Raw genomic sequence first — 12,480 nt, forward strand, 5'->3', positions numbered from 1 at the left:
GAGTCTGCCTGGGATTCTCTCTCTCCCTCTCTCTCTGCCCCTCCTCCGCTCTGTCTCTCAAAAGAAACAAACAAACTTTTAAAAATTTATAAAAAAAATTCCCTACTCTGTACAAAGTAAAATAAGGGTTCAATTCATTGGTGTTTTGAGTTGTTCCTTCCTTCCTTCCTTCCTTCCTTCTTTCCTTCCTTCCTCCTTCCTTCCTTCCTTCCTTCCTTCCTTCCTTCCTTCCTTCCTTCTTCCTTCCTTCCTTCCTTCCTTCCTTCCTTCCTTCCTCCTTCCTTCCTTCCTTCCTTCCTCCTTCCTTCCTTCCTCCTTCCTTCCTTCCCTCCTTCCTTCTTCCTTCCTTCCCTCCTTCCTCCTTCCTTCCTTCCTCCTTCCTTCCTTCCTTCCTTCCTTCCTTCCTTCCTTCTTCCTTCTTTCCTCCTTCCTTCTTCCTTCCTTCCTTCCTTCCTTCCTTCCTTCCTTCTTCCTTCTTTCCTCCTTCCTTCCTCCTTCCTTCCTTCCTCCTTCCTTCCTTCCTTCCTTCCTTCCTTCCTTCCTTCCTTCCTTCTTCCTTCTTTCCTCCTTCCTTCCTCCTTCCTTCCTTCCTTCCTTCTTCCTTCCTTCCTTCCTTCTTCCTTCCTTCCTTCCTTCCTTCCTTCCTTCCTTCCTTCCTTCCTCCTTCCTTCCTTCCCTCCTTCCTTCTTCCTTCCTTCCCTCCTTCCTCCTTCCTTCCTTCCTCCTTCCTTCCTTCCTTCCTTCCTTCCTTCCTTCCTCCTTCCTTCCTTCCCTCCTTCCTTCTTCCTTCCTTCCCTCCTTCCTCCTTCCTTCCTTCCTCCTTCCTTCCTTCCTTCCTCCTTCCTTCCTCCTTCCTTCCTTCCTTCCTTCCTTCCTTCCTTCCTTCCTTCCTTCTTCCTTCTTTCCTCCTTCCTTCCTCCTTCCTTCCTTCCTTCCTTCCTTCCTTCCTTCCTTCCTCCTTCCTTCTTCCTTCCTTCCTTCCTTCCTTCCTTCCTTCCTTCCTTCCTTCTTCCCTCCCTTTCTTCCTTCCTCCCTCCCTCCTTCCTTCTTCCCTCCCTTCCTTCCTTCCTTCTTCCTTCCTTCCTTCCTTCCTTCCTCCTTCCTTCCTTCCTTCCTTCCTTCCTTCCTTCCTCCTTCCTTCCCTCACTCACATATTTATCAAGTGTCAGCACAAATGAAAGAATGGAGCCATGCTCTGGAAATCTACTCTAGGAAGAGCTAGGAAGCCAGGACTGTGTGCCAGTCCTTCCTGTCCAACACATCCCTCCATCAGTGTTTGCCTGGGGTGGATATATGCTTTCTTCTGGGGAACATGGAGATGGTTGAATGTAGGTTTCAAAGACCCTTGAATCAAAACTTAACTTGCCAAGCCTGAGAAATGAACACTGTTGGAATAAACGAAGTCCTGCAGACTAATAGGTCCCCAGAAAGTAAGTAACTCACCGGGCTCGGGTGTCCTCGTAAAGTCAAGGGCAAGATTTGCAGGGGACAAGCTACAGATGGTTCGAGCATCCTGGCCGTCCCAGAATTCAGTGGCCTGAATTCTCTCCCAGGAGTGGCTGCCTCTACCTCACTGTGAAGAGCTCCCTGCTGGATTTTGCCCTCCTCCGTTTGAATCCTCACTGTCTAGCCCCACTTGTGCTCACAGAAAGTCTCTTTGTGGTACAGTGGAGTTAGTGGCACGGATGTGCATTCTTGGTTTTGGACTTGCAGGTGGGCGCCCTCCCCCGACTGTGTGATGTGCTCCAGGTGCTTCGGGAGGAACGGGACCAGTGCCTGCAGGAACTCTCCAAAGAGAAGCCGGGAGACCTGGGTGTGGAGCAGCCGGCCTCAGGTATGTGGCCTACTTTAGTCCACTCTTGGACATGCATTGTGGCCAAACCCACTGCGGTACGGGAGGCGGGGCCAGCTTGGGGACGCAGGGGACGGGACTGGCTGTATTCATTCAGACAATCAGCTGGGGGGAAGGGTCGGGAGTGATCCTGGTGAGCGGTTGACTCACACCCAAGAAGCCACATCAACACCACTCACCGTTTCTCTGGGCTTGTGGATACGGCCTGTGTTTTCATTCCGCCAACTTCTGCATCATGACTTCACCAAGGGAAGAGTTTGGTGAGAATTACAAGTCAAGGAAGTGTGCCTCTTACCCATTCTTTCGCCTCCTCTGACAAGTTTGATGTGTGAGGTAGTCAGAGAGGCAGAGAGGAGTCAGAAAAACCTGGGGTCCAAAGTTGGCTCACACTCGCTCGCTGTGCAACCATGGACAAGTTATTTAACCTTCTGAGCCTTGGTTTCTTGATCTATACAATGGAGGTGATAATGTCTACTTTGGATTATGATGATAAATGAGATAAAGTATGTTAAATACTAGTGATTCTTTTTTTTTTTTAAATTTTTTTTTTTCAACGTTTATTTATTTTTGGGACAGAGAGAGACAGAGCATGAACGGGGGAGGGGCAGAGAGAGAGGGAGACACAGAATCGGAAACAGGCTCCAGGCTCTGAGCCATCAGCCCAGAGCCCGACGCAGGGCTTGAACTCACGGACCGTGAGATCGTGACCTGGCTGAAGTCGGACGCTTAACCGACTGCGCCACCCAGGCGCCCCAAAATACTAGTGATTCTTAAATATTATTAATGTAAACATTATCATTAATCATTAAAAAATACCATTAATTTGATATTTTATATGTTAATTTTATTTTTATTCTGTTTTTTAAGTTTCCCTCTTCTAAGGATAAGGAAGGGTATAGTATTAAGAAAAGAATCCATTATAGGTCTTCAAACAAAGACTTGTACATGCATATTCATAGCACAACTAGTCTCAATGGCCAAGAGGCAGAAACAATCCAAGTGTCCATGGACTGATGAATGGAGAAAAAAATGTGGTGTATACACACAATGGAACATTACTGAGTCTTAAAAAGAAATGATGGGTTAATACATGCTACCACATGGATGCATGCATCTTGAAAACAAGTTAAGTGAAGAAAGCCAGTTACAGAAGACCATGGATTGTATGATTCCATTTATATGAAGTGTCCAGATCGGGCAATCCATACAGACAGAAATTAGATTAGTAGTTGCCTGGGGCCAAGGGGAGGGAGAATGGGGAGTAACTGCTGAGCAGTTCCCTTTTGGTGGTGGTGAAAATATCTTAGCTCTAGATAGAGGTGATGGTTGCATGATACTATGAATGAGTTAAACACCACTGAATTGTACCACTTTAGAATGGATAATGGTTAATGTTATGTTGTATGACTTTTTATTTTTATTTATGTATTTTTTTAAGTTTATTTATTTTGAGGGAGAGAGAGTGCCAGCAGGAGAGGGGCAGAGAGAGAAGGAGAGAGAGGATCCAAAGCAGGCTCCACACTGTCGGAGTGGGGCCCAATGTGGGGCTTGAACTCATGAACTACGAGATCATGACCTGAGGCGACATCAAGCGTCAGACGCTTAAGCGACGGAGCCATCCAGGCACTCCAAGGGTTGTATGAATTTTCAAATGTACTTTATTTTTTAGAGCAGTTCACTGCAAAATTGAAAAGAAAGTGCAGAGTTCCCATACACTCTCTGCTCCCCACTCAAACACACAGCCTCTTCCCCCATTAACATCGTATACCAGAGTGATACGCTTGTTATAATCGTTGAACCTGCATTGACACGACATTATCACCCAAAGCCCATAGTTCACATGAGGATTCACTCTTGGTGTACATTCTGTGGGTCTTGACAAATGTATGACATGTGTCCACCATTATAGTATTTTCTGTGCCCTAAAAATGCTCTGTGCTCCACCTATCTGTCCCTTTCTCTCCCCTAACCCTTAGCAATCACTGATCTTTTTATTGTCTCCATACTTTTGCCTTTTCTAGAACATTGTATAGGTGGAATCCTACAGTAGTATGTAGCCTTTTCAGATTGGCTTCCTTCACTTAGCCGTATGCATTTAAGTTTTTCTCCGCTTCTTTTCATGTCTTGATAGCACGTTTCTTCTTTTTTTAAAAAAAAAATTTTTTTTTTTAACATTTATTTATTTTTGAGACAGAGAGAGACAGAGCATGAATGGGGGAGGGGCAGAGAGAGAGGGAGACACAGAATCTGAAGCAGGCTCCAGGCTCTGAGCCATCAGCCCAGAGCCTGACGCGGGGCTCGAACTCATGGACCGCGAGATCGTGACCTGAGCTGAAGTCGGACGCTTAACCGACTGCGCCACCCAGGCGCCCCGCACGTTTCTTCTTAAAGTAGAGTAATATTCCATTGTCTGGATGTAGCACAGTTTACCCGTTCACTTACTGGAGGACATCTTGGTCGCTTCCGCATTTCGATAGTTGTAAATAAAGCTGCTGGGTGTGGACACAAGTTCTCAACTCGTTTGGATAAATACCCAAGAGCTTGATTGCTGGCTCATGTGGTAAGAGTACGTCCAGTTTTGTGAGAAACTGCCGAACCGTCTTCCAAAGTGGCAGTGCGGTTCCGCGTTCCGTGAGCAATGAAGGAGAGTTCCTGTTGCTCCACATCCTTGCCAGCTTTTGGTGTTGTCAGTGGGTTTTTTTGGTTGTCTTTTTCTTCTTAATTGTGGTAAAATACATATAACATAAGATTTACTGTCGTAATCAGTTTTAAATTTAAAACATCTAAACTTTAGTGGAAAACACGTAACATGAAATTTACCATCTGAACCGTTTCTAAAGGTACAGTTGGGGTGGTGTTGAGTACATTCACCGTGTTGGGCATCCAGTCTCCAAAACGGTTCATCCCGCAACACTGAAACTCTATACTCATTAGAACAACAGCTTCCTTTCTCTCCCTTCCCTCAGCCCCTGACGGCCCCCATTCTACTTTCTGTTTCTATGAATTTGACTACTCTAGGTACCGCACGTAAGTGGAATCATACAGCGTTTGTCTTCTGGCTATTGGCTTATTTCACTTAGCATCATGTCCTCAAGATTCATCAAGGTTGTAGCCTATGGCAGAATTTCCACATTTTGGGAATCCATTCATTCCTCGTTTTATTTTTATTTTTGGGACAGAGAGAGACAGAGCATGAACGGGGGAGGGGCAGAGAGAGAGGGAGACACAGAATCGGAAACAGGCTCCAGGCTCTGAGCCATCAGCCCAGAGCCTGACGCGGGGCTCGAACTCACGGACCGCGAGGTCGTGACCCGGCTGAAGTCGGACGCTTAACCGACGGCGCCACCCAGGCGCCCCGGGAATCCATTCATTCCTGAAAGGACACCGGACTTGCTTCCATCTTTTATCTGTGGTGAATAATGCTACTCTGAACATGAGTGTGCACGTATCTATCTCTTCAAGTTTCTGCCTTCCATTCTTTTGGGTGTATACCCACAAGTGAAATTGCAGGATTGTACAGTAATTCTATTTTTCATTGTTCCCGGGTCCCGTATACCGTGTTTTTCCATAGTAGCTGTACTGTTTCACATTCTTACCAGCAGCACACAGGAGTTCCGATTTCTCCACATCTTCACCAACACCTGTTACTTGGTTGTTTTGGGTTTTTTTAGTAATTTTTTTTAATGTTTATTTATTTTTGAGAGAGAGACAGAATGTGAGCAGGGGATGGGCAGAGAGAGAGGGAGACACAGAAGCAGGCTCCAGGCTCTGAGCTGTTAACACAGAGCCTGACGCAGGGCTTGAACCCACGGACCGTGAGATCATAACCTGAGCCGAAGTCTTAACTGACTGAGCCACCCAGGCGCCCCGTCACTTGGCTGTTTTTTGATGATAGCCATCCTAATGGATGTGAGGTGATATCTCATTGTGGTTTTGATCCACATTTCCCTAACAATTAGTGATGTCGAGCATCTTTTTATGTGCTGGTTGGCCTCTTGTATATATTCTTTGAAGAAATGTTTATTTCAGTCCTTTGCCCATTTAAAAATACGGTTGTTGTTGTTTTTTGCCAGTGAATTATAGGAGTTCTTTATATATTCTGGGTCTTACCCCCTTATCGGATATATGATTTGTAAATAATCTCTCCCATCGTGTAGGATGCCTTTTCATTCCGTTGTTTGTGTCCTTGGATGCACAGAAGTTTTTAGGTTTGATATAGTTGGCTGCATCTAGTTTTTACTTTTGTTGCCTGTGTTTTTTGATGTCATATCCAACAAATGATTGCTAAATTTAATCTCAGGAAGCTTTTCCCATATGTTTTATCCTAAGATTTGTGTATAGTTTTAGCTCTTACATTTAGGTCCTTGGTCCTTTATGAGTTCATCTTTGTATATGATGTCCACCTTCGTCCTTTTTTTTTTTTAATGTTTGTTTATTTATTTATTTATTTATTTATTCATTTATTTATTTTGAGAGAGACTGAGCACCCGCATGTGCGCGTGCCTTCTCTTGGGGGAGGGCAGAGAGAGAGAGGGGGAGAGGGAGAGGATCTCAAGCAGGCTCTGTGCTGTCCATGCGGAGCCCAACATGGGGCTGGATCTCATGAACCATGAGATCATGACCTGGGCAGAAAGTAACAGTCGGATGCTTAACTGACTGAGCCACTCAGGCGCCCCAGAACGGCTAGAACTTTAACAGATACTTTGTATGCCCGGCTCACCTGAAGACAGTTTCCCATCTTTTCCTAAGGGGTTCAAGTTGGCGCTCTTTGCCACCACTGGGTACTGAGGGACAGGGTGGACAGAGTAAGGAAGGGGTGTAGTGCCTTGCAAACAGGACAAGGAATCAGAACGCCTTTCAATGGTGATAACTGACAGTTCATGCTGGGGCGGGGTTGGCAGCTTTATCACTTGGAGTCCCCTTGGGGGCATTTTAGGAGCCAGCATAGAATACATACCTCAAAGTGGCAGAGGATCTGGGATATTTATCCACCAACGCCGCATCAGTCAGAACCTGGGCTGTTTCTGGGGAGAGTGCATGGATTCCCCCGCATTTCCCTTTGCCTGCTGTCCTTGGGGGAAAAGTGGGCTCCAGCAACTGGAGAAAGCCTTCAGGCAAAGGGATCCAGGGGCTAGCATTTGAAAGTGAGGTTGGGGGGGCGTCCGGGTGGCTGAGTCGGTTAAGCCTCTGACTTCGGCTCAGGACACGATCTCACCGTTGGTGGGTTCAAGACCCACGCTGGGCTCCACACTGACAGCGCGGAGTCTGCTTAGGGTTTTCTCTTTCGCCCTCTCTCAGCCCCTCCCCAACTCACACATACACTCTCTCCCAAAATAAATAAATAAATTCAAAAAAAAGGGAAGAAAGACAACGAGGTTATTGTGTGCAGGAGAGGTAGACCAAGGAGATAGATCCGAGAGCAAGGTCTTCTCCCGAGGGAGGTGGAGGTGGAAAGGAGCAGCCGCACGTAAGACCAGTGTAGATGGTAACCCAGACGGGACGTGGGGGTGACTTTGCTCAGGGGCAAGGTGGGACAGTGCATGTCCAGGATAACCCCCAAATGTTCCTTGTGAGCAGCGGGAAGATGGGGCAAAGGAAGACCAGGGATTCTGGGCAGTAGAGACAAAGATCAGGAGGTGAGTGTCAGCTGTGCAGAGCTGAGACTTCGGAGGAGGGGCCAGGGCTGGGGAACCCCTCTGCACAGGTGACAAAGGGGCTGAGGTTGTGCAAGGTGAGGGTGTGAGAGAGGAGAAGAGGTGCCCAGGAGTGGACCTCAAGATTGCCAGTGTGCATCGTCGGGGGCAGCCAGAGGCAGGAGGAAGATTCAAGGAGTCGTGGGCAGCGGGGGCCAAGCGGTCTGGATATTGCAATGTGCTTTAACCGATTCGCCCACCCTCTGCCTGAGGGACAGGGTCAGGATGACTCTCTCCCATAGTTCCAGCCTTTCCATCCTCTCTGCTGGCTATGAAAGCTGCTTGTGGGGAGGCAGACTATGGTCTTGCGCTGCTCACTGGGGGGCGCCACTGAGCCTGAGTCTCCTGATTTCCCAAACCCTCCTGCTACCCTAGAAACTGTTTGGAACAGCAGGAAACAAGGTCTGCCTGCTTGTCCCCAGTGTGAATGCCTAAAATTCCAATGACAGGGCATGGGCTTTTCATTCAGCTCTGAGACATACAGCCTAGAGATGCTAGGCCTTTGGGAGAGATATGGCGAGCTTCAGCTCATGCTGACAAGTAAGGGACACTTATTTTAAAAGTCAGCATCTGATGTGTTTAAAATGTCCCACTGCTCTTCATCCCAGGATAAGGTCCAGCTCCTGACTTGGCCCTTGTCCCGGCCTCCACTCCAAACATGTCCTCTTGGCTCAACCAAATTGCTTACAACTTCATGACTATGTGACTATGTGGGTTTCTCTGTGCCTCCAGGCCTTTGCACATGCTGATCCCTCTGCTACACCACCATTCCCTCTTCTTCACTCGGCCAACCACTCTGCTTTTCAGACTCTCCCAGGAACAATTTCTGCTGCCACCCTGAGTCCTGCAGGACCCTCTGCTCCTCTCCCCTGCGGCCCCTTGCCCTTTCCCTGGTGCGTGGCACAGGGCTTGCACAGATCGGGTACTCATTGTGTGTTTGTTGACTGACTTACTGAGTGAATGAATGAGTGCAGATACTTGGCTGAGAGCAGAGAGAGAGGAGAAAACAAAAGAGCTGGCCTGGAGGAAACAGTGGGAGATGAGACAGAGCCTTTGGAGTTCTAAGGACCCCACAGGGGACGTGGATGGCCCCCACCTTGCCCAGCTTGTCACACACTAGCTGAGGTGAGCAGTGTAGCCCATGCTGCTCATGCAGGGGTGCTCTCTGGAGCCTGACCTGGCGGCAGAGAGGTTGAGCCCTTTGTCCTCCTAGGGCCTCCTATAAGAAGCTCTGCCAGCCCCACTGAGGCCCTGAGTGACCCACCCCACTGGCTGGACCCCCTGCTTGACATTCTGGGTGTCTCAGTGTTCCTGTCGGCTTCTACACCACAAGCCCAGATCTGCTCCTATAACAGCGGGAGGAGGTGGTCGGCTGTGGGCTTAGCACGGGGGGGGGGGGGGGGGGGGGTCGTGAGCGCCAGGCTGGGGGACAGATGGAGCCAAGATGGTGTCAGTGCTGCTGCTTCCTCTCTGTGATCCTGGGCAAGGGGGCTCATCCCTCCGCTCCTCAACGTGCACATTTTCTTTTATTTTTATAAAAGAAATAAAATATTAATTTTTTTTAGAGAGAGAGTGAGGGTGCAAGTGAGCGAGGGGCAGAGAGAGAGGGAGAGAGAATTGCACGAGGGGCAGAGAGGGAAAGAGAGAAAGGGAGAGAGAAAGAAGGGGGACTCACCCGAAGCAGGGCTCGTGTCACCTGATTCGGGGCTCGAACACACAAACTGTGGGATTGCGACCTGAGCCGAAACCAAGAGTCGGGCGCTGAACCGACTGAGCCACCAGGCGCACCTCAACTTACCCATGTTATTTATTTTTTTATTAAAAAAATTTTTTGGGGGCGCCTGGGTGGCTCAGTCGGTTAAGCGTCCGACTTCGACTCAGGTCATGATCTCGCGGTCCGTGGGTTCGAGCCCCACGTCGGGCTCTGGGCTGACGGCTCAGAGCCTGGAGCCTGTTTCCGATTCTGTGTCTCCCTCTCTCTCTGACCTTCCCCTGTTCATGCTCTGTCTCTGTCTCAAAAATAAATAAATGTTAAAAAAAAAAAATTTTTTTTAAGTTTATTTATTTATTTTGAGACAGAGACACAGTGCCAGTGGGGGAGGGGCAGAAAGAGAGGGAGGGAGAGAAAATCCCAAGCAGGCTCCACGCCATGGGCACAGAGCCTAACTCGGGCCTCCTGCTCACGAACCCTGAGATCACCACCTGAGCCGAAACCAAGAGTCAGACGCTGAACTGACTGAGCCATCCAGGCACCCCTCAACTTGCCCATTTGCAAATGGGGATATAATCTTATGACCTCCTGGCCCTGTTGGCAGGACACGAAGGCAGGGATCTCGTTGTCGCGGGGAGCTTCTTTCCTGGCCCGGTTGCTCCGTGCGGACAGGCTGGCCTCTGCCATGGATGGGCAGCCTCCACCGGGCCCTCTGTCCCCCTGCGTGCTCAGCCTCGCCCCGGGAGGTTCCCCACCCAGTCACCCTGTGGACGCGGGCCTCACACTCCCGGTGCTTGGGGAGGTTGTAAGGGTGCCCTCACTCAGGTTCTGGGCTGACTCGTCTGGAGCAGATCTGGTCATGTTTCCTTCCGAAGGCTCTCGTGGGGTCCTCATTGCGTATCCAGGTCTGAGAAAGCTCACTAGGGACTCCTGCCCTCGTTCCGCCTCTAACTCCCTGGGGAGACGTGGGTGAGGCCCTGAATACACCTTGTCTGGACCTCACTCGCCTCATGTGAGAAAAAGGCTGCGTCGGATTTGCAGTATTTGAGACTGTTTGGCAAGGCCTGGCAGGTGAGTGAGAAGGCGGCCAGGATCCTCCCCCCCCCCCAGCCCCCTCCCCACCACTGCCATCACCTCCAGTGTAAGGAATCTGTGGCTTTGCAAGCCTGGTTTAAGAGCCCTCGAGGCCGAGGATGTCTGAGCACTTGGCCTGCGGGAAAGTCTTCAGGCCTGCTCTGCTGAGAGACTGAGAACGCGGGGTCACTCATCTCCGTTTGGAACGAATGTGTGGCCAAGGGGGAAGAACTCCCTCGAAGACGGAGGGAGAGGAAGACAGAAACAGCAAAGGGGGGGGCGAGCCGTCGGGCGTGGGTGTCCGTGTCAGAAACACGCAGGCACAGGGCCTACACGCTGGCCCAGCCCTGCTCTGAAGACTGTCCACGTCCCCACCAGGCCACCCAGGCCCACAGGCCCACGGGAACTCCGTCCCTTGGTGCCCGAAGCAGGAGGGGCTGGTGGACTCTCTGTTGGGGGCACAGGGTTAATGGTTAAGCTGCCCAGTCCTCCCTGGGGAGGAGGTTAATGTTTGATCGCCAGACGAGTCGCAGGAAATGCCACTCACGGAGTTGTCAGTGAGCCCGGCACACTTATCACAAATAAAAAATTAACTCTTCAGCTATTCCGGGTTAGGTGGCCAAGGCCTTCCCAGCATTTTGTGGGAACGTTTCAGGGTCACCCTAATAGCTGCATGGACTGCTCTACTGGGCTATTTATTGCTCTGTTTACAGAAGCTGATACCTCCTCAGAGTTGGCTGGTGGAAGAGCTTTGGCTCTTCACAGGGAAGAATGTTCCAGAGAGTCAGTGTGGTGGCAGGAAAGGTGTGGGCTTGGCAATCAGAAAGACCTGGGCATGTGCATTCCTCTGTCACTTAGGGGCTGGGTGACCTTGAGCAAGACACTAATCCTGTCTGGGCCTTAGTGTCCTCGCCTTCAGAGTGGGTCATTCCCTTTTTCCCAGCTTGCCTCTGCTAGCTGGTTGCCCAGTCCTGAAGAACATGGGCAGGAGGGAACAGGCTGACTTCTTTTCAAGGGGTGGGGTGGGAGGGGCCGCTGGGGGTAAGGGGACAATGAGGTGAAATTCACAGACGAACTTAACCATCATACAGTGAACAATTCCATGGCATTCGGTACATTCACAAAGCTGTGCAGCCAGCCCCCCTCTAGTTCCAAAATGTTTTCATCGCCCCCAACTGACACCTCATGACCTGTAAGTAACCAGTCCTCACTGCCCCCCTCCCCTGCCCCTGGCAACCACCAATCTGTTTTCTGTCTCTATGGATTTGCTGACCCTGGATTTCTAAATGGAATCATACAGTATGTGACCTTTTGTGTCTGCCTTCTTCCAAGTTCACTCACACTATAGCATGTATCAGTGTCTTACACATGCTGGCTTTTAATGCGATTTTCTCTCACAAGCATTCCTGGCTCCTGATGGTTTTCCACAGCCAAACACCCACCCTGCCCACAGCTCACCTCCCCCCATTCTTAACTTGGCACAGTGATCTTGGCTCATTTTTCAGAAACAAGCATATGTTTGTGTAACATTTCAGTCTTTTTATGTTTATAATTATTTTTAAAAAATGTTCAACCTGTACTGTAAGCACCATTATTGACCCCATTTTACAGATGAGGAAAGTGAGGGTCTGAGAGGCTCGGGATCACCCAGATCTGAAACAGGACTCTCAGCCCAAATCTTTGACTCTAAATCCTGAAGATTTTCTAGTTTGCATTCCAGACTGAGCTGTGAATGAGTAATGTCCTCACCCTCCCAAGAAGGGATTTAGAAATCAGTGGGGGTCGGGGCACCTGGGTGGTGCAGTCGGTTAAGCGTCCGACTTCAGCCAGGTCACGATCTTGCAGTCCGTGAGTTCGAGCCCCGCATCAGGCTCTGGGCTGATGGCTCAGAGCCTGGAGCCTGTTTCCGATTCTGTGTCTCCCTCTCTCTCTGCCCCTCCCCTGTTCATGCTCTGTCTCTCTCTGTCCCAAAAATAAATAAATGTTGAAAAAAAAAATTTAGAAATCAGTGGGGGTCCCTGGGTGGCTCACACGGTTAAGCGTGTAACTTTGGCTCAGGTCATGATCTCGTGGTTCGTGAGTTCGAGCCCCGCAGCAGGCTCTGCCTGACAGTGCAAAGCCTGCTTGGGATTTTCTCTTTCTCCTTCTTT

General features: G+C 49.6%; 1 protein-coding gene across 3 annotated transcripts in view; it reads left to right on the top strand.

Moving 5' to 3' along the window:
• SCTR (secretin receptor) overlaps window positions 1-12,480 on the top strand; it is an 81,516-nt gene that overhangs the window by 22,996 nt on the left and 46,040 nt on the right. For all 3 annotated transcript variants that reach the window (XM_023259249.2, XM_019839111.3, XR_002744752.2), the window contains exon 2: window positions 1,714-1,834. In XM_023259249.2, the coding sequence (XP_023115017.2) occupies window positions 1,714-1,834 (121 nt within the window). The remainder of the gene's footprint in view (window positions 1-1,713; window positions 1,835-12,480) is intronic.

The sequence above is a fragment of the Felis catus genome, chromosome C1, assembly GCF_018350175.1.
Source record: "Felis catus isolate Fca126 chromosome C1, F.catus_Fca126_mat1.0, whole genome shotgun sequence".
Taxonomy (NCBI): Eukaryota; Metazoa; Chordata; class Mammalia; order Carnivora; family Felidae; genus Felis; species Felis catus.